The sequence below is a fragment of the Syzygium oleosum genome, unplaced genomic scaffold, assembly GCF_021117445.2.
Source record: "Syzygium oleosum isolate NSW1041296 unplaced genomic scaffold, Sole_v2.1 Sole_v2.50, whole genome shotgun sequence".
Taxonomy (NCBI): Eukaryota; Viridiplantae; Streptophyta; class Magnoliopsida; order Myrtales; family Myrtaceae; genus Syzygium; species Syzygium oleosum.
In genome coordinates, this window is record NW_026607534.1 from 163,524 (window position 1) to 190,164 (window position 26,641).

A 26,641-nucleotide genomic window follows, 5' to 3' on the forward strand; every position below is an offset into this window, starting at 1 on the left:
GGGTATGGAATTATCAATTCATCATCGATCGCCATTTTACGCAAACAGATCTACAACAATGCATGATAAAGGATAGGCATATCCTAACAAGCTTAAGCTCTTACAACTCATAGAAAAGAAAAGAAAAGAAAAGTTATGCTCATCATGTGCCCTAGCTAGCAGAGCTAGCAAGAGTTATTAATTAATTATGACTTAAGTTACAAATATGTAAATATTACTTGTCATTAATACCATCAAGGAAACACTATATATGATGCTCAAGTTATTATGGACCAGTATAGCCAATTAGCTTGGTCAAACCAAAGGTGATGACCATGGCCAACCACCCTCCAAGTAGCACCCTATGTCACGCCCCGAACCCCCGTCGAGCCCGCGACATCCCGCCTCCGGTCGAACAGAGTGCGACGTCCCAGGAATAACGTCGCCGACCCAACGATCCATCAAAGTTAACTCGCGGCGGAAGCAATAAAAAATCCCGGACATTAAAATTGGAGAACACCAGGAAGGAACAAATCGTCAAACCACCAAGCATATATTACACTTCCAAATATTTACATCATCCGCCAATACAAACCACAAAATAATTTATAAGCACACCGAACTATAAACTCCAAACCACCAAAATATCAAGATCAGCTCTCTAGGTCAGCACTATCCAAAAATGGGGCGCATCCTCCTCCCAGAACTATCCCCTATGCCCTCTCGAAGGCGTCCACTCTTACTCACTGTCCTCGGCATCAACACCTGAATCGTCCGCAGCTGTCTGCTCACCCGACGACTCTGAGTCGACCTCAATCTCGACATTCAGGCGGGGGCTCTGAAATGGTTTGGTTGAAACAACCATGAGATCACATCTCAATAAGTCACAACCTAAGCCCCACCTAGGCTATCACGTAATTCCAGACACATCCAAACGCGCAACCAAACAACCACACAACCAGCAATCAAACATTCACACATACCTGGACTCTCTGCATACGCACCATGCACGTTAGCCCACAATCCCAACATACAATTCTTGCACACATGCCATCACACACTTTCCACATATCAATACACACGCCAATCATACCACAGCAGTACATCACAGCCGCGCGCGTGCCTCGATTATAAAGCAAAACCTACTTGGGCACGTCCCATACCATGCATAGCAGATTTTACCCCATAATCGCGCACTGCATCACGCGATACAAACACACTCGCACACTAACTCACACCATGCATCACTTTCACAATCCTCACATGTCAAGCCAAATCCCGCTGATTCTCAACCTTTCCACCACTACCGCGCCCGCGTAAAACGCATCAGGCCAACGGTCTTCTGACCTCGTCAGGCATCGTCACCCCGTCGGGCCGGGCATCGTCACCTCGTCAGGGACGGCATCGTCCCGCGTAAACGAACACGCCTCAGGACGGAATCCTACACACACTTTCCTTCTACCGCGCCCGCGTAAAACGCATCAGGCCAACGGTCTTCTGACCACGTCAGGCATCGTCACCCCGTCGGGCCGGGCATCGTCACCTCGTCAGGGACGGCATCGTCCCGCGTAAATGTACACGCCTCAGGACGGACCTCACCCCGCGTAAACGTACACGCCTCAGGGTCTCACCTTTCAAACCAATCCTACATTCCAGTGCCTTCGTTCCACTCAAACCACATTTGTCACACGGCCACACCTACACACTGCCAAACACGCACACCTCACACACATTTCACAATTTCACATTCTCGTCACACGAACACGCCACCCAATCACACATTCTTGGCACGCGAATACAATACGCGAATGCACTATCACACCACCACATCTCACGGCCAAACACACACGGCATATCACCAATCCACATTCAAACACACATTCAGGCTCAATTCCCGCCACAAGGGCAGCAACCATTCAACCTCGACACCCCCACCATTCCGCTCATAAAAACGAACATCCAAAGAATCGGGGTAAAATTGGGCAGTTTATACAGTGACCGAAATCCCATCAAAATAAATAGTAAACGAACTCCAAAAATTCTCAATTTTGGATATGTCACAAAAAACATCCCGATAAATATTTCTTATGAAGAACACGAAATCCGGTTCAAACTACAACCATGCCTTTTTGTCCCTTGAAATCAGACCAAAATCAGTTTGCTCCAACAGAATATTTTGTCCTCAAAATACATTTATTTCAACAACCAAATCACCTTGAAAAGCTTTGAAATTTTTATATGTTATAGCCACGAATGTCCCCAACAACTTTTGTGAAGGAAGAATTTTGAAAATAGGCCTGTAAAAATTTATAAAAATTCGAACAGACCCGAAGGTCGAGTGAACAGTAAATCGGGCAGTTTTATTTCGGTCCAAAGATGGACTTCCGAATGACCACAAATGATTTCCAAAAATTCCCAAATTAAAGTATGTTATACTTCAAGATGTTGGGAGAAACTTTCATGAAGAAAATTTCCTCAAATTCGGCCCCCAAAATTCTCTACAAAAATAGCAAACCGAGCGGGTACAGTAACCGTGAATCCGCGATTCACCCCGAACCTCACGGATTCAAACCCGAACCGATTTCTACCGAATTCCAACCGCCTAAACTCATTTCCCGACGTCTAATCCAACCCGCAACAACCGCTAATAGTCATGATCAGCCACCAATAACCACGATCAACCACCATTATCGACACCTTAATTAACCTCTAAATCCTCTAAACCATACCCGACGAGTCCGAAAATACCCGACGTCCTAAATAGGGATTAGATCGCGACTTACCCGAACTCTAGACTAACTCGGCTAGAGCGGCAAGGGGGAACGGCTGGCCGGCGGCGATCGGCGGTGGCGGCTTGCTCCGGCGATGCTCCGGCGATGATCGGCGGTCCAAGGCCGAGAGAGAGATGAGAGGATTTTTGGTGAGGGAGAGAGGGAGAGAGTTCTCTGTTGGGGGGGGGGGGGGGGGGCTGCCGAGAGAAGAGAGGGAATGAGGAGAGAGAGAGGAGAGAAACAATTAAATATTTGGTCCAAGGTTTGACCACTTTTTTTTTTAATTCCAATTTTGCCCCTAAAACACTTGGTCCACATTCTTCCAAACCAAAATATCTAAGGGCGTTTTTGTCCAATATTTTGGGGCTGATATTTATCCACACTTAATCCCCAAATTCAATTTCCAAAATCCCCAAAATTCGGAATACCCAAAAATAGGCCTAGGGGCAAAATCGTAATTTTCCGGTCCCGGGGCGAAATTCCAATTTTCGCACATACGTGTTCCATATGTGCGTGGCCAACATAATATGGCGTCAGAATCGCGAAATTCACTTTCTAAGTCCTCGAAAATTGACTGCGAAGTTCCGGGAATAAAATAATATTATTTTTCTAATTTTTGTCGAAATTCTAATTTTTGGCCGTAACCACTCCAAATATGCGTGGCCACTCTAAAATGACCTTGGCCTCGAAAAATAACCTCAAACGACCTCAAAATCCAACATCGGTGTCCACAGGGGCAAAACCGTAATTTTTCCGGCCCCGGACCGAAATCTATTTTTTTGCAGAAATGGGTGGCCCCAAGGTTGGCCAAGCCGAAAACGTCATCGGCCGCTCAAAATTGTCACTTTCAAAATTCTCGATTCCCGGGCCCGAATTCCAAGAAATGACTAAAATTGACCAATCGCGACTTTAGCTTATCTCTTGCTAACGGGTGGCTCATTAGGATTACGCGCTCTCGACCCGTGATCGACACTAAGTCAAATCACGTTTAAGTTTGCTCGAACCAAGGCGACCTCAATCGTCATATAATTGCGAGGATCTGTCACTAGTGCCCTTCGGACACGATCAATCAAATAGACCGGTCTCGGTTGGCTCAAAACATTCCCTCGTCAATCCATATAGTCAAAGATCGAACCCAGGTCGAGTTCTTTGGTCGTGCGAACTCAATCCCGTAATAGCCCTACCCCTAAGGTTAGCATCCCGAGAATGCGCGGTTCCCGGGTGAGATCTCACTATAGCGCATTGGTCAAATTCATTTCCTAAATCCCGGGAAAAAGGATCGAAAATTCAGACTGTTACACCCTAGAAGTCCACTTCACCACTAGCGTGTTCTCCAGCATCACACCCAGCTCACTAAACTCGACCAATGCCACGCTTACCGCCTCTATCACCACCGCTAGTTTCACCTTGTACTCCTTTATATGAACATAGCCGCTAGGAGTGGCATCAGTGCCCCCATCGTAAAGGCCAATCTCGATGCACCCAGCGCCTACCGTGAGCTTGGCAGTTTCTCCTTCATCACATCCATCTCGTTGACTTCTAGGGTTTAGTTCCTACCCTCTCTCTTCATCTCGGTCACCTCCTCAATGTTGTACTGCGAGTACACAGATACGAGCTCCCCAATGGTTGTAGGCCCCGGGATGAGCCCTGCCACCTCGAATATCGCCATGGTCTTGACGTCCTTGCGGACAGGATCGACGCCCATCATGAGCGAGACTGTTAAGAGCAAGCCATCCTTTGCACCTAGCATGGCGGCACGGAGCCACTGAGCTCGCTTCGAGAAGTAAACGACCTTAACGTCTTGTTCGAGGGATTTCTTGGTTTGACCTTGAGGTCAACTTTGAGAGGAGGAGGAGGAGGCGGCAATTGTAGGAGGTCTTGTGGTTGAGTTGATGGTGGTGTTGCCATGGATAGATGGAGAGAGAAGGTTAATATGAGGAAGCTCAAGAAACGAATGGGATATTAGAGAGGAAGATACAAGGGCGTGAGGAGGGCACACACCCTGAGAGAAGCTATATAGAGAGAAAAATGTGCGTTATAAAATAACAACCAAGAACGTAATTTTGTATAACATGGTTTTGTATTGTTGGTGGAATCTCATGTGTTCACACTTGAGTTGGTTTATTTCTTTGAGTAGAAGGTGAACACCTTAACTTGTGAAACACAAAGTCTACACTTGAATCTCAGCACTCTTTTCATTTCTTTTTAATGGAATGCAACCCAATTTCAGTAGCTCAAATAAGTGAACAAGTTAGTCGAGGGACAAGCTTTCCACGTAAATGAGAATTATCTTGCTTCTTATAGGAAATTTGGGATAATGAAATCTCATGTGTTCACATTTCACAATTTGTAAGATCTTCTAATAGGTGTCTTCATAAGTGTGCTGAATGTTGTTGTAATGTTGATGAAATCTCATTAGGCTTCCTCCCGAAATGGCAGGACAACATGTACTATTTTTTTTTTTTTTTTGCAATGGAGAGCACGGGGCGTGCATTGGCCGTGCATCGGCTGTTCATTGGCCGTGCATTAGGCGTGGGTTCCATTTGCACACACTTAGTATCTATTGTAGTTTAACCATCAACTCAATTATTGCCTTAGTCCCTCGAGCAAGAGGTCGAACCATCAACTCAACCATTGCCTCAGTCCCTCTGGAGCAAGAGGTCAAACCATCAACTCAACCACTGCCTCCTCCTCCTCCCCTCCAAGTCCACCTCGAAATTGAAACATCAACACAACCATTGCCTCCTCCTCATCCTCCTCCCTCCAAGGCGGAGGTCGTCTACTTCTCGAAGTGAGCTTAGTGGCTCCGCACTACCATGATGGGTGCGAATGATGGCGTGATCGCAATGGTGTCGCTCAGGATGGGCGTCAGCACCATCAACAAGGACAGCAGGATTATGGCAATATCTAGAGCGCTAGGGGCTGATTGTTGGGCCTGCACCATGGTCTTCGGGGAGCTCGTATCGGTTTACTCCCAGTACGATATCGAGGTGGCCCGGATTCAAAGAGAGGACATGAACAGAACCATAGGAGCTGAGGAGAGGGATGCGAGCAAGGAGAAGCTACCAAGCCCATGGCAGATGGCGGGGGCATCCGCACTGACCTCTGCAGTGGGGCTGTTGGTATCGCTCCTAGCAGCTGCGTTCATTGATGATTACAAGTTGAGGCTGCGGACGCTGATAGTGGCGGTAAGCATAGCATTGCTTGGGTTTGGCGCTTTGAGCGCAAAGTGAGGAAAGTGCCGGTGGTGAAGTCCGCTTCTGGGGCACTGCTCGGAGGTTGGTTGGCTATGGGCATTACCTACGGTGTGACCAAGATGATTAATGGTCTACAGTAAATCGAGCATAAATAGTGTTTCCTTTGATTCTCGAGATCTTTTTTCTCATGGTGTATTTTACATGGATGTAATCTTATCGGACTACACAATTTGGGTTGAAAACAAGAGGCCAGAGTCCATGGGGTATGTATGCTATTATTTAATAAAAAAATACATGTTTATCAGGTTTCATAGGCGTGCACGGGGCGTGCATTGGCCGTGCATGGGGCGTGCATCGGCCGTGCATCGGGCGTGCATCGGGCGTGCATCGGGCGTGCATTAGGCGTGTGATAACTCTATAAAAATAAAGTTATTTTACCTACTTTAGGCAACAAATAATGCAATATTTGTGAGAAAATTTTTGGATTTCCATCTATTTACTCAAATTTTTCTTGTTTATGCAGAATAATAAGATATGGAGAAAATAAGGAAAAAATGGCAAAAAGAAGGAAATGAATATGCTACCTAGAGAAAATTTAGAAAGTGGATACCAAATCGGGAATCCTGTGATTTATTCCCTAGTTTTATGCAAAAAAGAAGCAATTGCCTTGTGATAGGAGTCTTAGATGTTATTCTATTTATAGGATAAAATTGAGAGCTTGGGGGGACAACTAGGTTTTTTTTTTATCGTCTTTGTTTTCACCGTTTTGGGAATTTTTCAAATATTTTGAAAAGAAGACAAAAAGTGGCGATAGAATTCTTGTTTTTTGATTCAAGATGTTTGGTTTAATTTATATTTTTGTTTTTGCTCTAATTATGTTCTAATTTTCTTTTGTTAGGGCTACGATGTAGCCTGACCATGATGATATGAATTTATTCTTTTTATGTTTTGCAAGTGATTTCATTTATGTGAGTTATATATTATTATGCTTAATGCATTTAAGTGATTGGCCACCATTTGAATGATTTGATGTGAATATTTGAGACTGAGAAGTGATAATATGCAATTACTCTTTATAATATATAACCATAAAATAAATGTGGATAGATGTATACCATGTTATTTGTATAGCTTTTGGTGATAAGGTGGTCTACAAGATTCATTGTAAATCGGGAATATTCACAGATTTTAATGCGCTTATGTTCATTTAAATTCACATAGAGATATAGTGGATTGGTAAAATGAGTAGGTTTGTTATACCTACAGATATGATAGTAAATATATTAGAAAATTTCGCTATCATATGTTTGATATTGTTTTTGTATGCATAATGATATGAAATTCATATCTAGTGGTTGTGGAGAAATCAGATGATATAACATATTTTATTTGATTGATTATTTGCCTTTAGTTCCGAAATTTTGTTTCTAAGATTGTCAATTTTCATTTATTCTCAATTCTATTTTGATCTGTTAGATAAATTTTAAAATTAGTCAATTTTTAATATTTAATTGGTTTATTAATCATCAATCTCTGTGGAATGATACTTTTATTATCATTATATTACTTGTTCATTAACACATTTAGAATTTTACGAACAGCGTGGCAGTCTCCCAATCCCACACACACTCGGTATCTATTGTAGTTAACTCATGTCTATGCTTATGGGGGCCCTTAGGGTTTAGTAATAATGTACTTACTCATATTGATAGCTTGCAAAACAAACTCCTAGCAAGGCTGAAAATCTCAAAATGATCCATGTAAGGAGTTGAAGTTGTGCTCATTCATGCCTCCTCATATGCCCAAGCTAGAATGAGTTCTTTGCAAAGTAAGCAAGAGGACTTAGTTAATTACGACCTGAGATACAATATGTAAATGTTATTACCGGTCATTAATATCATGAAGGAAATGTTATATGTGATGTTCATTACATATAAAGAAATAGAGGCTTACCGTTGTTTTTGTTGATAAACCTTCATTACTATTGTCTTTGTTGATGAACACTTTCTTTCCTGATAAATTTTCATCATCAACTTTTGTGTTGAATGAAAATAACGTCATACTTAAAATTATAAAAGTTTTCTTTAATTGATAAGATAGATTATTAGTTATTTAATTTTTAAATTCTACTCTAACTTGCGATGTCATGGATTTATATATATTAACTTCCATTATATTTGGTTTCTTTCCATTTGTAAATTTAAATGTCATATATTTTTGTTGTCATCCAATTATAAATTTACGCGTGTTATAAAATTTAATTGGTTAATAAAAATATGTTGACTTGATTCAATTGTAAATTAAATTGATTTTTTTTTGGTAAGGATAAATTAAATTGATTTGTGTTATCATACTTCTCAAAAAAAATTCTGAATAGGCAATATAACTTTAAAATGCATTTCATAATATCTTTTAGTAGTATATTTTGTTTAATCTCAACGAGAGATCACAATTGTGGAGTAACCAATCGATAAATTAACAATTGATATTGATTGGGTGCAATGTACTCCTCGATTTTGATTATATGTTAGAGAATAGTTATAAAATGCAAGACTTTGCAAAATGTTAGAAAGTTTAATAACTTTGCGAGAGAGGTAAAAATGATGAGGATGAAAAATGGTGAAGAGACTAGGTTATTTTAAGGATCATTTGATAATAAGAATTCTAGTTTGGGAAATAGATTTAGGAGAGATCTTTTTTGGGAATTACTTCTCTAAAAAAAGTCATGAAAATCAGCGCAATGGATAAGAACGAATGAATCAAATCTAACAATCGTGTCAACTCCATGAATAAACCAATAACCAACGCTTCCTCCATGTATCTTTCTATACAATAGACAATTCGATATGGTAATTCTATATTCGGTAAGTTCATCCATTGACTTAGATTTATAGTAACTCGCAATCATATCCCAGATCTTACATTCCATTTCTCATCATTTGTTCAGATTCTTTTCTATTTCATTTCCTATTTCCCTGTTCCTGTCAACAAAACAAGGCATGACTTAGTATGTCTTTTATCAGACATCCCCAGTTTCTCTCTGTTTGGTAGATTCATCCCATCTCTCTCTCTCTCTCTCTCTCTCTCTCTCTCTCTCTCTCTCTCTCTCTCTCTCTATTGGTTTTGTTCCTGGATCTTTCTTTCCAATCTTTGGGGCCTCAGGGTAGATATCTCCAATTAAATGTACTTGCCATGTTAGATTTGCTGTATATACTACTGGTTCATGCATGTCAACCCACCAGAGTTGGACAATTTACTAATAGACAATGTAATAACAACATTTCCGAGTTTGGAGTTTGCTTTCATTTCTATTTTTCAGGATATCTTATTTTGGCTACGACACAAACCGCGCCTTCGGCAACAAAAAGGAAAAAAATAACAGATGCAAACACGTCAAGATCGTCAAGATTTAATTAACTGATTTTCTTAGCGACAGACACCAATTTGTTTGTCTTTAGTTTTATTTTTCCAGTAATGAAAGCACGCCAAAGTACTCGTCCATTCTTCCGTAATTGTCCCGGCCCTTTTCCTTAAAGCCGCTCAACCTCTCTCGCTCGCACCGCCGCTAAAATTCCAAGAATCCGAAACCTCTCTCTCTTTGCACTTTGGGTTAACCTATCTTGTCGCACATCGCTCGCCTTTCTTCATCTCCCTCTCTTTTCGTTTCCTGACATACGTCGTGTCTCTCAGGTCATAAAAGCATTCCGACCTCAAATCGCATAACCGTTCTTGACCCCATCATGGACAGACGTGGAAACCGATGTAGAGAACGCAATCGGTATCGGAAGAGGGGAGCAAGAAACTAGAATAGAGATCGGCGTTATTGCCACCACGACTATCAACAAGACCACCGACGTGCAACGGGTGGTCATGGAGAGGAGAGAAGCACTTCCTGAGAATCTCATTGTAGAGATAGGAGCCGGTCACCTCCTGATATGGACGCTCGTCATCCTGGATATGATGTCTCACAGTATCCAGAGCCCGAGCCTATAACTGGTATGTATAAGTTCATCTCATCGACGTTGCCCATTGAATATTTGATTGATTTGCTTTCGAAAGAGAAGTAGTCCAAATGGCCCAAAACTTTTATTGCATTTTCAGAGGATCCTCAGAAACGTTTTCTTTCTGCATTTTTCTTTCAATTTGTTTATACCAGCAGGATCTTTGAATATGAATCATGTCATATTCCATTCAATTCACAAATTACTTATAATGTTTCAACACAAATGATATTGAATTTAGTTGTTTCTCCTGATCAGGTGCATAACGGCTGCATTTGAATTTTGGCCGGTGTTTTGATAGTTAAATGTTCAGAAGTCGCAGCAATAAAAAAGAAGGTCAGAGGTTTCATTGTTTTTTTCTGGATACTAATCTACACAATGGTGCATAGCTGCTGTTATTTTATATTTTCATTTTATCAGTTTTACAACCCTCATACTAAAAAATTCATAAAGAAAAGTATAGGAAGATAATAAGTAAACGACATAGGGTACTTCTCTTAACAGATTTCTGGACTGTCGCTGTCCAGTCGGAGTTTAACCTAGTGCCAGAGTTTAATCTGATTTTCCCAGGAAAGGGGGATAAGATTTGCCCCATCAGACGACCTGATAAAGGTGGCTCGTTGGCTTAATCTGGTTTCCCCAGGAAATGGGGAGTTTAACCTAGTGCAGTTGGTCATTTCTTTCTAGTGTTCGTCGAGAATCCTCCTCATAGTAACCAACATCACAGGACTTTGCTCTGACTGCATTCTCTACTCATCGGCGAGTTGTCTCAAGATGTCGACATCTCCACCTTCCTCTTGTTCTGCCATCGGTTATGCAGTCGATGACTCAAAACATCCCACTCTGTCATTTCCAAGTTGTGGTGACAAGTTGTTACCACCAGCATTATCAGGATCAAGTTTTTTCGTTGTTCTCACCATTGTATCTCCTCAAATAAACCACAATGGTCCCATTGGGCGTGCCAAAAAGATGTTTTGCCAAAATTGCTCCCGCAATGAAATATCTTTCACTGAAAGCCGCTCTTCGACTTTTAATGAGCGGAGACGGGTTGTGTGGCGATTCCGGACAGGAAATATCTGGGCATACAAGAAATAATTGCAAACTTTTACTTTGAACTTTGAACCGAACTGTATGTACAAATCATGATGGAATTTAATTGACGACAAAGCTTGAGAATATGCAAAGATGTAACGCTCGAATTTAATTGAATACGCGACACCCGGGATAGAGATATGCGCCGGAATTTAATCGACGATGCAAATCGGAAAGCTATAGCTAAGGGAAAATGAAGTGCTATAATATCTCGAAAATTCGACACATTTTGGTGATATATGAAATGGTGATTTCATCGATTGCTCTATTAGTAATTCTTACTCTGGCCTGATCACCCAGAGAATACTACCCAAAGCGGAAAGGCTATCGAGGTATTTACTTCCAACAGCCGCCCGTTAGTTTGAGATGTACTATAGCTGCGATTGATCGATCGGCCACGAAGTATGATCCGATTTTGAGTGTCGAATGCTCAAGGATTTCACACTCGAACCATAGAACATCGCCTCATAATTTTTACGAATTGGCCATTGAAAATTCCAATTTTGGAAAAGGATCGAAGAATCGGAAATTCGATGCGAAAAACGAAAGTGAACCGAGCAACGCCTGTTGGGCCTCGCGGCTGAGAAAGGCTGGCCATCAAGACCCGATAAAGTTTAATCGGCCCGTAAATTGGTACACGGATCGAAGTCAAGATTGTAATTTTGGGAGACAAAAATTAGAGAAATTGCAAAAGAAAATAGAAAATGGGAGATATTTTTGTGGGGTAATAATTAGACCCACTTTCTCTCCTCTCTCTTTCTCCTCTCTCTCTTCCCCCTTCCCCCGCTGACACTCCACGCCTGCTGACCAGCCCCACCAACTCCCCATCATTTCCCCCACTTCTTCTTCTTCTTCTTCTTTTCTTTCTTCTTCTTCGTTCTTTCTCCTTTCCGCTCGGCTCCTCCATTTTTGCTGCTCACCGCCGGCCTGTCCTCATCGGACCAGCCATCGCCGTTCGCTGCTCCTCTCCGCCGTCGAGCCACTGCCACCCCAACTCCATCTCAGACCGTGTAGCACCGCCCCCGGTCCCCCAGAACCTCCCGTCGCCGGCCTGCTTTCCAGCCAAGGCGAGTGCACCTCTCGCCGGTCTCACCCTCCGTCCGCCTCCGCCGCTTGCCGCCACTGTCCGGCACCCCAAACCACCACCACCAGCTGCCATTACGTCCTTAGACCAGCCCCCGAGTTGACTCGAACAGCCACCTACAGCTGCTCCTCCGTCGCGCCATCCACCGCCGTTCTTGCTCGCCGTTCGTCCTCGTCGCTGCAGCTGCTGGTCCGCTGCTGTCCAGGCCACCTAGCCGCCGTCGCCAGCTGCCGTTCACGACTAGATCAGCCCCCAAGCAGCCCCGACCAGCCACCACAGCAACCGCTCCTTCACCGCTCCTGGATCGCCGCCGTTCATCACTCGTAACGCAAAACCGGAGCCGCCATGAGCGAGCTCGCGTCGTCGCCGTTGTTCTCATGTTAACGCCATCGTTAAACGAGTAAGTTAACCCCTAATCCCTCGTTTAGGGTGTTAAACTTGCTTAGGGCAGTTTAGTTTAAGTTTATGGCTAGTTAAGTGGGATTATGCGATAGGTTATCAGAAAGTTCGATAAGCTATGATTATTTGTGTGATAGGCTATTGCTGGGTTTGCGATAAGCTATTGCGTATTTGTTGATAAGTTATCAATTATTTTATTATTATTGATTATTTTATTAAATATATTAATTTTCGGAATTAAATATTAATATTTTATTATTAAAAAAATACTATTAAAAATAATTTATTTCCGAAAATTAAATATGCATATTTGAATGATTTTTAATAGCAAATTGCGATTTTTATGCTTGAATTATGATGCTTATGCTAAGAATTATTGTGTTAATTAATTAGTATAGCTAAATGATTATAATAACTATTTTCAAGAAAAGATTTCGATTTTTCGAAAATGAATATTTGTCATCACTATGTCTACAAAATGAATTTGATGTCTTGAGAAAGAAAGCATGTTTGAAATGAGATTTACAAATTGATTGACCGTTTGCATGTGTGACCACTTGGTTTGTTATGCGGCATTGTGTGAGCACTATTCATGGACGCATGGGCTAATTGAAGAGATAATAATTGGCCGGAATGCTTGCGTGCTCGTGTGGTCACACGTCGGAGCCGTCTTGCTGTAGATCGCTTGACGATGCCCGATTTATCGAGGTCTGCTACAGATCGCGCTTGATTTTATCGGATGCCTGGAGATTATCTGGATAGCCGATACTCCGGATGCCGAATCGCGGCCCGATGGCGGATTCGATCCTCCTTACGGGATACCATCTTACTGTAGATCGTTTGATGTTGCTGTATTGGAATGCCGTCTTACTGTAGATCGTTTGACGTAGCCGTGCCCGACGGGGCGAGACGGAGCCCGGTTATGCCGGAAGACTGCCATCTTGCTGCAGATCGCTTGATGTGTGGTGGCCCCGAGGGGGCGTAATAATTGGAATACGTGTGATGCATAGTGCCTGATTATGTGATAGAAACTGCTAGGCATGGTATGGGACGTGCCCAAGTGGATTCTGTCTTATAATCGAGACACGCGCGCCTGTGATGCAATGATGCATGGGAAATCTATTTAAATGCTTCGAGTATGTGACATGTTCATTTCATCAACGAGTGTATCAAGGCGAGGTAAGGATGCATGTGGTTGTTTAATGATGTTGTTGTTGATGCTATATTGCCTGGTTAGGGACCCCCGAGGCGAGTAGGCCTCCTAAGCGGGGCTTAGGCCGTTAACTTATTGAGATTTTATCTCATTTGTTGTTGTTAAACCTTTTTCAAGACCTTAGCATGTCGTTGCTCCCTATGCAGTTTGGAGTACCGTAGTTTTTGGTTGGTCCTTGAGGGTTAGGCCTGGAAGCTGATCTTTTGGATGGAGTAGATTAACCCTAGCCTTTATCTTTTGCTGGCTTTTTGTGTAAACGCCCGAAGTGGGCTTGTAAGTATGTTCCCAGGGTTAATCGATAAAAAAAAATGGCTTTTGTTATGACTAGTTTTCCTCTGCTATCCCAGATTTGATTATTGTCTGGGGTTTGTCGTGTTGGTTATCGTTTCCACTTGTGTAATTCAAAGATAAAAAGAAAAGGGTCGGCGACGAGTCCTGGGTCGTCGCATCTTAACGACCATAGCGGGATGTTGTATGTCCGTAGGGTTCGGGGCGTGACAAGTGCAGTAAAGGAAAGTAAAGATAATTAAAAGATAACATTTTGGTTGATCTATCAGGGGTCTTATCTGAAGAGTACAATGTGGCTATTTAAAGCCTACAATCAACAATTATCAATGGAGGTTACACACGGTTACTAAAAAATAAATAACTTTCTAACGGCTACAAGAAGTTACAAATAAAGGTTACAAAAAGAAGTTACAAGTAGAGGTTATGAATGGTTACCGAACGGTTATCAATGGTTACGTTGACTCCACTATGTCGATGGTTTCTTCGATTTCACTACGTTGACGGTTGCTCTTTTTACGGTTGCATCCAATATTGTTGACTCCGCTTTTTGTCAATTCTTTCAAGTTGGCAAATCGCCGATGGCACTCAAGCGATCGATTTTTCAAATTTGTGGCACTTAAGCGAGCGAAAAAAAATACGTTATGACACTTAAGTGAGCGCTGTACGAAAGTTATGATACTCCTAGTGTACTTATCCCCATGATTTTCTGATCGAACCTTATAGGGTGGCTTACAATAAATTAAATGATTTGATTATCCAATAGCAAATGCTTCTTTAGGTCGCACATCTTTGCCCTCATGTCTCTGTATAATAAAAAATTACAACAACCCTTGGGAAAGCAAAGATAGAGCTTGTCGGCAATGGTTAAACTTATTGAAACCTTGCGGTGGTGCGAGTTGTAGTTCAATTATTAGATTAGTGTATTTACTTGGAAATTCATCCCAGTAAATTCTGTTTATGCTCTGCCATTGGGGTAATAACACTATAAGTACCCGAATTTTTGTCCATTGAGGTAATATTATTTAACCATAATATGTACATGCTGGGGATTGTGGAAAAATATACCAAAGGGAGAAAGTTTTCTAGGATATTGGTCCGAGATTATACAATAGAAAATCTATTTGCATCAATACTAATTTACTATTGTTAACGAAAACTCTTATCCGAACCAAAAACAATTGGAGAGTGATCGAGATTGCTCCATGGTTCACGCTCGACCACAAAATGCACCGACAGGGGCGGGATGGAATGTTGAATTTACGTGAATCCAAGAGCGAGGAAATTTATTGATAACTCAAAATGGTCAAATGAATATAAGAAACCCTAACTAACATGGCCCTGTTGTGGTCAACATAGTCGACAACGACTACTACAGTAGCTTCGGTCTAAGTTTCGACAGCCTTAACATAGAGAGAGACAGAGAGATCACACGACTAAATTTAAGAGGTGCACCGAACAAGGCAGCACAACTCCTGCTGTAGGGCACTAAGAAGAATAGACAAAGCCGTTCTCCGACTTTTCCTTTGCATATTTAATTTATGCATCATATCCTACCTTAATGCCTGAATAAATTATTTGAGTTTTTATCCGGATCTGTTCGGAGGAGAAATTATCCAAAAAAGTTATAAACTTATTACACATTTGTCAGTGGCTGGGCGAGGCGGGGAGGCTCGACCTCGCCAGATCTAGAGAGTTCGAGCCTCCCGCAGTCAGTCGACAAGGAAGAGTTGTGCGAGCTGTTGGCAAAATCTTGCACTACAAAAAAACAAGGATTTAGCCACGGAAATTTGCGACGAATTATTTTTCGTGGCTAATTTGCGACGGAATTTGCGACGAATTTTTTTTCCGTAGCAAATTAGGCACGAAAAATTATTCGTCGCAAATTAGCGACGAAAAAAGAATTCGTCGCAAATTAGCGACGAAAAAAGAATTCGTCACAAATTTCCGACGAATTTTGCGACGAAAAAAAATCCATGGCTAATTTGCGACGGACTTTGCCACGAAAAAAAATTCGTGGCTAATTTGCGACGGAATTTGCCACGAAAATAAATTCGTGGCAAATTTGCGACGAAATTAGCGACGAATTTTTTTCCGTTTCTAATTTGCGACAAAAAAAAAATGTTGTCGCTAATTTGCGACGGAATTTGCCACGAAAAAAAATTCGTGGCGAATTTGCGACGGAATTAACGACGAATTTTTTTCCGTTGTTAATTTGCAACGAAAAAAAATTTCGTCGCTAATTTGCGAAGGGATTTGCCACGAAAAAAATCCGTCGCTAATTTGCAACGGAATTTGAGACGAAAAAAAATTCGTAGCTAATTTGCGAGGGAGTTAGCAACGGATTTTTTTTCGTCGCTAATTGTCCGTGCTACTTGTAGACCCAATTTCTCTCTCTCCCTGCTAATTCCTCTTATCCCTCTTCGCTGTTCTCCCTTCCTCTCCCTCTTTCATTTCTCTCGATAAATCTCTCCGCATGCGCAAAAATCTGTCTCGGTAAACCTTTTCTACCGGTAAGTGGCGTGACTAATTTGCGACGAAGACGATTCGTTGCAAAACTATTGACGAATTTTTGTTATTTTATTGAGTTTTTTTCTTCTCTTTTTTTTTCTAACTTCGTCGCCGGTCAACAGTCCGGCAATCGGCGACCGGGGACCGGTGAGACCTCGCCGGCCATGGGCGGGGTTGCTGGACCTCGTCCAGATCTGGGCGAGGCCGCTCGGCCTCGCCATGGCCGCTGTTCGACCTCGCCGCAGAGGTCCAACATGGCCGCCGCGAGGTCCAACGGCGGCCATGGCGAGGCCCAAGCTTGACCTCGCCGCCCAGATTTGGCCGGCGAAGTGACCTCGTCCATGGCCGGCGAGGTCCAACTCGCCGGCCTCAGCAGGTCGCCGGACCGGAGAAAAATATTTAGGAAAAAAAAATTCGGGAAAAAAAAATTCGAAAAAAATATTTATTTAAAAAAAAATTCGGCAAAAAAAATTATTATAAAAAAATAAAATCTGAAGTCAATTTTTTTTTGGTAGGTACTTATCCGTTTGAAAGTCTCGCAGATAAAGTGAACGTTGCAATTCTCATCAAATTGAGCACTTTCTACTACAAAGATTTCAGTCAAATACTTGGGTAAGTCTTCTTGACATGGTAATTGTTTTATTTTTTTCAATTTCAAAGTCATTGTTTTGGCAAAAAAAAAATTTAATTTTTAGAATTTTATGGTTTTAATTAAGAAAATTTTTTGGTTTTAATATTTTACGAGATTTTGTTATTTTTATATAGACACAATGCAAAGAGACAGAGCTTGGATGTATAATAAGAACTTACCTGGACGTCTAGGATTGACCGATGAGTTTCGTACTGGGTTGGAACTATTTTTGGACTTTGCTAATAGTAAATATGAGTTAATGGATGGAAATAAGTAAATGTGTCCGTGTAGGAAGTGCAGTAATGGTAAATTTCATGTGTGTGATACAGTTAGAGAACATCTTTGTAGATTTGGGTTTACTCCGAACTACTATAATTGGACTTGTCATGGTGAACCATTTATATCTAATGAAGGTTTGCGAATAAGTGGCCAATTTTTAGTTAGGAAAGAATGTAGCTATTATGATCAATTGAACTCATACCAGAGGATGGTGATTGATGCAGCTGGTCAGAATGTTGTTTCAGATCCGAACCATGCAAGTACAAGTACTAGTTTTACTCCTACACTTGAACAATTGGAAGAGATAGGAGTAACAGGTTTTGATGAGAATGTGTGTAATGAAACGTTTCCATCTAATCAGTTCTGGGAAGTGTTGAAAGCAGCAGATGAACCTTTATGGGCAGGTTGTGACAACCATACTCAGTTATCAGTGACAGCAAGATTGTTAAATATTAAGGCAAAGCATAATGTGTCTGAAAATTGCTTTAACTCTTTTGTTGAAGTAATGCGAGAAACAATGCCTCGTGATAACATCATGCCAAGTGATTTTTACGATATGAAGAAGTTAGTGGATAACTTAGGTCTTCCAGTTGAAAGGATTGATATATGTAGTAGGGGTTGTATGTTATATTGGAGAGATGATGAAAATGCAGAATCTTGCAAATTCTGTAGCCAACCTAGGTACAAGATAAACAGGAGGCATGGTCGTAATCAGAAGCGTAGACCATGCAAGCAAATGTTTTATCTACCCTTAATCCCCAGATTGCAAAGGCTTTATGCGTCTCAAGCCACTGCTGAACACATGACTTGGCATGCAAATCATGAAACAGAAGAGGGTCTAATGTGTCATCCTTTAGATGCAGAGGCATGGAAACATTTTGATAGAACATACCCTGAGTTTGCGATAGAGCCTCGAAACATCATGTTAAGTCTCTGTGCTGATAGATTTGCCCCATTTGGAAAATCAGGGAAAAGTTATTCATGTTGGCCAGTTATCTTAACTCCGTACAATCTTCCACCCGGTATGTGCATGAAGACACCTTATATGTTTTTGACATTGATCGTGACCGGCCCGCAAAATCCGAAAAAGTTGATAGATGTTTATATGCAACCATTGATTGAAGAGTTACAACGGCTATGGAATGAAGGTTCGTTACGTATGATGTTTCTACTAATCAAACATTTGTAATGAAGGCTGCTCTTCTTTGGACGATAAATGACTTTCCAGCATATGGAATGTTATCTGGATGGAGTATAACTGGGATCTTAGGATGCCCGATATGTTTGCAGAGATCGAAGTCATTCAGATTAAGACATGGTAAGAAGCCCTGCTATTTTGACTGTCACAGACAATTTTTGCCGATGAATCATACATTCAGAAGGAATAAAAAAGAGTTCATCAAGAATAGGATTGAAAGAACTCCTCCACCATTGAGGTTGACCGGTGATCAAATATGGGAGCAAGTGCATGACTTTCCAACTGTTGTTGAAAACCCTCATGGCACAACTATTGCGTACGGAAGTGTACATAAGTGGACTAAACGCAGTATATTTTGGGATCTACCATATTGGAAGGCTCATCTTATTCATCATAATCTTGACGCCATGCACATTGAAAAGAATGTTTTCGACAATGTCATAAATACTGTGATGGATGTCACGGGAAAAATAAAAGATAACTTGAATGTAAGAAAAGATATGAGAAATATTTGTGATCGACCAACATTAGATGTGGATGCAAGCAGCAGGGGACCAAAACCAAAAGCAGTTTATACATTGGATAAGGAGCAGAGACGAGTCGTTTGTCAATGGTTGAAATCTGTGCGGTTTCCTGATGGATATGCTTCGAACATCGGGAGATATGTTGATTTGAACGAATGCAAGTTGACAGGATTAAAGAGTCATGATTGTCACATATTTATGGAAAGACTAATTCCAATAGCTTTGAAGGAACTTCTACCAAATTTTGTATGGGGCGCCATTACAGAGTTAAGTAATTTCCTTCATGATATTTGCTCAACAGTGTTAAAAGCATCACACATGGAGAAACTGGAGAGAGACATTCCAATTATTCTTTGCAATTTAGAAAGGATATTTCCTCCATCGTTTTTTTATTCAATGGAGCATCTCTTAGTTCACTTGCCTTATGAGGCCAAAGTTGCAGGTTCCGTCCAATTTCGATGGATGTATCCATTTGAGAGGTAAAAAAATTTTCAAAATAAATTTCAAAATACTTTATTATATATTATGTTCTGATAAACTTCTTTCTATTGCAACAAGGTTCTTATATCATTTGAAGAAAAAAGTGAAGAATAAGGCATGTGTTGAAGCTTCAATTTGTAATGCATATATTGTGGAAGAAGTGACAATATTTGCATCATACTATTTTGAGCCGCACGTGCAGTGCAAGAGGCGAAGAGCAGGAAGAAATGATGAAGGTCCCATCGATCCCAATTGCAAATCATTCTCTATTTTCAATTATCTTGGTCGACCAAGCGGCGCATGTCAGTTTCGTTGCTTAACAGGCGAAGAACGGCAGGCAACCCATACCTATATTTTACTGAACTGTCCAGAAGTGGAGCCATACTTCCAGTAAGTGTATATTTGTAAATATATGTATTGCGTGTCAAATATTTACTAATATATAAATGTAAATTGTTAATAGGATTTTTCAAAATTCAATGTATGGACTACCGCCAAATGAGTTCGACCGTTTGTGCGATGAACAATTTGCAGCATGGTTCAAAACATATGTAAGTTGCCTATAGACCAAAATCAAGTTATTAATATTTTATACATCATTTAAATATATATTATTGACTTTGCGTGTGTAATCTTAGGTTCACAGTAATCATGATCAAGTTGAAGAGCAAGGATTGCTATATTATCTGTCATGGGGTGCACAGTCAAGCATACGAACTTGGCCAGCATATTTCATAAACGGGTATAATTTTCACACTCAAGAATATGGAATGGGAAAAGCCACAATGAATAGTGGTGTGTGTGTTCGGTCATCCAATTGTGGTAGTTCAAAAGATGATTTTTATGGCTTGTTGGATGAAATCATCGAGATAGAGTACCCCGGACCATTAATGCGGGTTGTGTTATTTAAGTGCATGTGGTTCAACCCCGTCAAAGGAATGAAGGTGCATACGAAGTTTAATTTGGTTGAAATAAATCACAAGAAAAGGTATAAGAAATATGAACCATTTGTGTTGGCACAACAAGCAATTCAAGTATATTATGCATCATATCCTAGTTTGAAACGTGACAAAGCTGATTGGTGGGCTGTATGTAAAACCAAAGCACGAAGAAAAATCGAGGAACACTGGAAGGATACAGCATATCAACAAGAGGAAGTTTGTAACGCGGTTCAAACTGAGGAATATAACATTCCTACTTTACGAGATCCATGTGGAGCAATGATAGATGTAGATCTAACTGAAATTCGCGAATCAAATTTAGAAGGTGTTGCATAATCTGATTTTGAGACAGAGGATGATGAGGATGATGATGATGATGATGACGATGATGACGACGATGACGATGATGCTCAAGAAGAAGATCAAGATCAAGATGAAGACAAAGGTGAAGATGAAGATTTAGATTTTTGAGACTTTTTACTAATTATGTTGTAATTATTATTATTATTATTATGACAAAAGTTTATTGTTGTTGTCGTAATTATTAGTATAGTTGTTGTTGTTGTTGTTGTTGTTGTTATTATTATTGTAATTGTTGTTGAATATTATTATTGCTATTATTGTTAATGAAACGTTATTGTCTGGAAAAAAAAATGAATTACGCGGGTGTGGGATAGTAGAAATGAAATTCGTGGCAAAAATCCGTGGCAAATTTGCCACGGATTTTTGCCACGAATTTCTTGAAAAAAATCCCACAAACATGAATAATTTTGGGCTTTTTACGAAATTCGTGGCTAAAATCCGTGGCAAATTTGCCACGGATTTTAGCCACGAATTTCGTAAAAAAATCCACAAACATGAATAATTTTCGGCTTTTTTACGAAATTCGTGGCAAAAATCCGTGGCAAAAAAAAATCCCACAAACATGAATAATATTGGGCTTTTTACGAAATTCGTGGCTAAAATCCGTGGCAAATTTGCCACAGATTTTTGCCACGAATTTCCTGAAAAAAATCCCACAAACATGAATAATTTTGGGCTTTTTACGAAATTCATGGCAAAAATCCATGGCAAATTTGCCACGGATTTTTGCCACGAATTTCCTGAAAAAATCCCACAAACATGAATAATTTCGGGCTTTTTACGAAATTCATGGCAAAAATCTGTGAATTTCGTAAAAAGCCCAAAATTATTCATGTTTTTGGGATTTTTTCACGAAATTCGTGGCAAAAATCCATGGATTTGCCACGGATTTTTGCCACGAATTTCCTGAAAAATCCCAAAAACATGAATAATTTTGGGCTTTTTACGAAATTCGTGGCAAAAATCCGTGGCAAATTTGCCACGGATTTTTGCCACGAATTTCCTGAAAAAATCCCACAAACATGAATAATTTTGGGCTTTTTACGAAATTCGTGGCTAAAATCCGTAGCAAATTTGCCACGGATTTTTGCCACGAATTTCCTGAAAAAATCCCACAAAAATCCCACGAATTTTTGCCGCGTTCTTCGGCGGCGGACGCTGGGAAGCGAGGACACCCAGCGCGCGGTCTGCTTCTGTTGGGTTCTTCGGCGGCGTCCGAGAGTGTTGGGTCTCCTTCTGTTGGGAAGCGAGAGGTACGTTTGCTTGGGTTTGCTTTTCGGCGTTATTTCTAGGCGATTGCGTCTGCTTATGCTTCTGTTCTGATATTTGTGTTGGGTCTACGATTGGGTCTGCTTCTGCTTATGCTTCTGTTCTTCTGCTTCTGTGCTTCTGCTTCTGTGTTGGCTGGTTTCTGTGTTGGGTCTACTTCTGCTTCGTTCTGTTCGTGGGCGAAACAGTTATGTTTCGTGGGCGCTTCTGTGCTTCTGCTTCTGTGTTGGGTCTGCTTCTGCTTCGTTCTGTTCGTGGGCGAAACAGAATTCTGTTTCTGTTTCGCCCACGAATTTGATTCTGTTCGTGGGCGAAACAGACCCAATCTATTTCGCCCACGAAACAGAATCAAATTCCTCATATTTAAGTTGAAATTTGGTCGGATTTAGGTTGAAATTTGGTCGGAATGAGCTGAAATTTGGTCAAATTTGGGTTGAAATTTAGTTGAAATTCATTTGAAATTTGGTCGGAATGAGGTGAAATGTGGTCGAAATGAGCTGAAATTTGGTCGGTCAAGTGGAAACGGCCCGCTGATCCAAAATCACCGCCTATGGCCGTGTCGCAAGTCGTTTTTTGGCTTTTTGGAGTCGTTTAGATGGGTTTTTTGGCAAAAAACGATTCTGGTGAATAGTGTTTTTCGTGACATTTGCGTTTTTTTTTTCTTTTCGGAGTCGTTTAGATGGGTTTTGAAAACTATTTCCAAACCTTCTTTGGCATAGGTTGAAGCTTTGGCCATCGGGGTAAAACTATTTCCGTGACATTTGGGTTTTCTGGAATGGCTCCCTTCGGGGTAAAGCCTTATAATTACTTGTTCAAAACTTATTGATTTCCTTGTTGAAGTTGATATATTCATTTTAAAGGGATATGTGCACCATAAAACATGCAATCAAAACTTATTAAAATTTGTTGAACAGAACTTACTGATTTCCTTGCATCATAAAATTTGTTGTGAAAGTGTAACTTATTAAGTTCTAAGGCTTTCAAAGCATGCAATTAAATTTTAAAACAAGTCGAATTACAGCAATTAACTGAAAATTTGATGACCCTGACCAGCTAGATGAGTTCTCCCTTTTTTACAGTTGTAGGACCAGAAATTTAGCTCGTAGACATTTCCGGACAGCTTCCTTTTTTTCAGGGGCCACGTTTCTCTCTTGCTCTCAATAACAAAATGGTAAGCTTCACGACATACGTCATTATGTGTCCTTAATACATGTTCATAATTTTTTACATTTTTGTCTAACCTTGCAACTTTTAGTATAAACGTGGAGGTCACATGCGTCGTGGTGATGCTTCACAAAGAAGACCAGGCCTTTCCACTTCCTCGTCCTCGTCCTCGTCCCTTTCCATTTCCCCTGCCCCTGCCCCTGCCCCTTCATCTAACCCTTAACTAGTACATGGACACATTGGCCCTTCCTCCGACCCTCTTACTTCAGTTCCATCGGCTTCGGTTCCACCTTCTTCTTCAACGCAACACTCGAATTATGAAGAAGATACCCGATTCATGATAGCCCCATTTGGAGATTCTTAAGTATTTCATTTTTTTTAAGTATATGTGAATTATTATGGATGTCAACTGAATTGTCCGTATGCTTCACGGATGCTACGTATGTTGAAATAAGTTATAACCCGTTTGCAGATTCACGGATGCTACGCATGTTGTGAGGAGACTTAATAAAATAATCAATAACTATTGGATGGGCAGTATAGTAGTTGGACCAACGCTCCAAAAGAAGTAAAGGAATTGTGGTGGAATGAGTTCAAGGTAAGTTTTGTCCTTCTATTTCCTCACAAACTAAGTTCGATTTAGCATACTGAGTGTACAATTATTTTTCTATTGATTGCTTGCAGCGGAAGTTCAGGTGGGATGAAGCGGAAGAGAAAGAAGTTAAAAGAATTTTTAAGAAGAAAGCCGGTGATCACATGCAAAATGTGATTAATAAAGCAAAGAGAAAGCAAGAAAAGCCGGATTTTATTACAGCTGACAATTGGACGGAAATTATGAGAACTTGGGACACTGAAAAGCATAAGCAAATCAGTGAAATTAATAAGAAGAATCGAGCTTCTAGTTCTAGTGAAGGGTCTGCCACATATGCTGGGGCTCTATCAACATCGGGGAGCGTAGAAAAAGAATGGTTAGTCTTTTAATCATGTTGTAAGTTAAATCAATAATTATGTCGTAATTATGTCTATATTTTGTAGGCAGATGAATTGGGGACGGAACCAACATTTATGGCTACATTTGAACGCACCTTTCAGAAAAAAGATAAGACATGGACTGGCAATCGAGCAAAAGCTATTAAGGTATGTAAGGTTATATTTTGTATTTATATATATTAAGTTTTTTTTATTTTTATCTATATTGTTAATGTAGGACAAATATGATGAACTTGTAATGACCACGGCTGCTGCTAGTGGTGATGGTGATGGTGATGGTGTTGCTGCGTCCGAGCCATCGGTTGACAGTATGGCATTATGGATGGAGGCATCGGGTGGAATGAGAAGAGGTCAAATATTTGGGATGGGATCCTTGTCAAGGATGTACAGAACGCCGGCTGCTGCAACTTCATCCTCCAGTGCGGCTTTTTTAAGGGCACAACACGAGGAGCGACAGGACCAAGCATTGAACCGCCTGAGACAATTACTTGTACAGAAGGACGAAGAAATGATAGGAGTGAAACAACGTTTGCAATTGATCATGCGACACCTCAACCTCGAAGTTGATGAAGTTCCTCCTGTACCTCCCACTAATCCAGTAGGTGATGACCACAATGATGATGATAATGAGATTCCTGATGATGATGCTGATGATGATGATGATCCTTGCTAGTTTAAATTTCCAAGAGGTACTTATATCTTTATGCTTCTGCTGTTGAATAGATGTGAAAAAATTACCAGGGGTTAGGAGTTTGATATTGTGATGTTTGCGCTGCAGATGGACAGGACTTCGATTCTTGGAGAACACTATAGACAACGTGAAAGAACTTCTTGGCAAGATCAACAGTTTGCCACAACAGTTTGTGAACTGGCTAATTTAGAACTTTGTTTCATTTCTTTCTTTTTGGGGTTTGTTCTTGTCTTGACTGTGATTTTCTATCAATGTTAATTAGATTTCAAATCGAAATCGTCCCTAAACAACATTCGTCCCTAAATTATTCATTAAAATTCGTCGCCAAATTCGTTTTCGAATAATGTTTGTCGCAAAAGTCAAAATTTTTCGTAGCAAAATAATGACCAAAAATTTTTTTTTTGGCAAATTAGCCACGAATTTTGCAACGAATAAGTTCGTCGCAAAAAACCGACAAAAAAAAAATATGGTCCCAAATTAGCCACGAATTTTGTTTGTGGCAAATTAGCCACGAATTTTGCCACTAAATGTGTTCGTGGCAAATTACCCACGAATTTCGCCACGAATAAGTTCGTCGCAAATAATTGAAAAAAAAAAAATTGTGGCAAATTAGCCACGACTTTTGCCACGAATAAATTCGTCGCAAAAAAATGAAATTTTTTTTTGGCAAATTAGCCACGAATTTTGCCACGAAATGCGAGAAATTTTGCCACGGATAATTAGCAACGATTTTTGCCACGAAATATTTCGTCGCAATTTCGCGACCAACAAAAAAAATAATCAAAATAATAGCGACGACTTTTGCCACGAATAGATCTAGTGGCAAATTACCGACGAATTTTGCCACGAATATTTAGCCGAAGTTTGCCACGAGTAATTAGCGACGAATTTTGGCACGAATAATGTTCGTGGCAAATTAGAGACGGAAGTTTGCCACGAATAATGTTCATGGCAAATTAGCCACGAATTTTGCCACGAATATATTTCGTCGCAAATTAGCCACGAATTTTGCCACGAATAATTAGCGACGAATTATTTTTCGTTGCAAATTAGCCACGAATAATTAGCGACGAATTTTGCGACGAATTTTTTTCGTCGCAAATTAGCCACGAAAATTGAAATTTTCCGTGGCAAAATTTTGCGACGGCCTATTAGCGACCAATTTTTTTCCGTCGCTAAACCCGGCTTTTTTTGTAGTGTTGGGTTTGCTCTTTCTTCGATCAAGAGGAAGTCCTGGAAGTCTCTCTGGTGAAAATCGACGCCGGTGAATGTGCTTCACACGAGAATGAACTGCAACGATGTCAGAAGTAAAATTGTCCAGGAATTTTCTACAATCCGAACATGAAATCGAAAATGTTTTCATATAGGAAAATTGATGTGACATTGAAGGGACTTCCTCCCTTGATAACAATAGTAACTCTAGCCAAACGTATAATATACGTTTTTGGGGTCATTTTAAAGTGAGTGCTCTTGGCATACTTGTGTTAAATATAATTGATATGGCAATTAATTCAATCTCCAAAAGTAGTGATTATACATAACGCGAGAGTAATCATAGCATTAAAAAATTGGAAGTTTT

At 40.6% G+C, this 26,641-nt stretch overlaps 2 protein-coding genes, 1 long non-coding RNA gene and 2 pseudogenes across 4 annotated transcripts; 3 read left to right on the forward strand and 2 right to left on the reverse strand.

Moving 5' to 3' along the window:
• The first annotated feature begins 262 nt into the window (after positions 1-262).
• LOC130136760 (vacuolar iron transporter homolog 2-like) lies at positions 263-6,666 on the forward strand (annotated as a pseudogene).
• On the reverse strand, positions 266-4,658 carry LOC130136761 (vacuolar iron transporter homolog 4-like; annotated as a pseudogene).
• On the reverse strand, positions 514-2,934 carry LOC130136762 (uncharacterized). Its single transcript, XR_008815514.1, has 2 exons — positions 2,763-2,934; positions 514-817 (listed from the first exon to the last, which is right to left on the reverse strand). It is a non-coding gene; the product is annotated as an uncharacterized LOC130136762 (long non-coding RNA).
• An 11,025-nt stretch (positions 6,667-17,691) lies between the features above and the next one.
• Positions 17,692-21,010, forward strand: LOC130136798 (uncharacterized). Of its 2 annotated transcripts, XM_056307143.1 has the most exons (5): positions 17,692-19,643; positions 19,723-20,034; positions 20,108-20,195; positions 20,283-20,386; positions 20,749-20,877. In XM_056307143.1, the coding sequence occupies exons 1-5, from the start codon at positions 18,631-18,633 to the stop codon at positions 20,807-20,809; spliced, it is 1,578 nt and encodes a 525-aa protein (XP_056163118.1). In that variant the 5' UTR covers positions 17,692-18,630; the 3' UTR covers positions 20,810-20,877. The 2 variants fall into 2 exon arrangements, with proteins under 2 accessions (XP_056163118.1, XP_056163117.1); XM_056307142.1 differs by having other exon boundaries at positions 17,696-19,643; positions 20,283-21,010.
• Positions 21,011-22,092: 1,082 nt separating this feature from the next.
• On the forward strand, positions 22,093-25,338 carry LOC130136797 (uncharacterized). The gene is made up of 4 exons (XM_056307138.1): positions 22,093-22,201; positions 24,066-24,349; positions 24,417-24,518; positions 24,589-25,338. Exons 2-4 carry the CDS (start codon positions 24,138-24,140, stop codon positions 24,608-24,610), a joined length of 336 nt encoding a protein of 111 aa, XP_056163113.1. The 5' UTR covers positions 22,093-22,201; positions 24,066-24,137; the 3' UTR covers positions 24,611-25,338.
• The last annotated feature ends 1,303 nt before the right edge of the window (positions 25,339-26,641 follow it).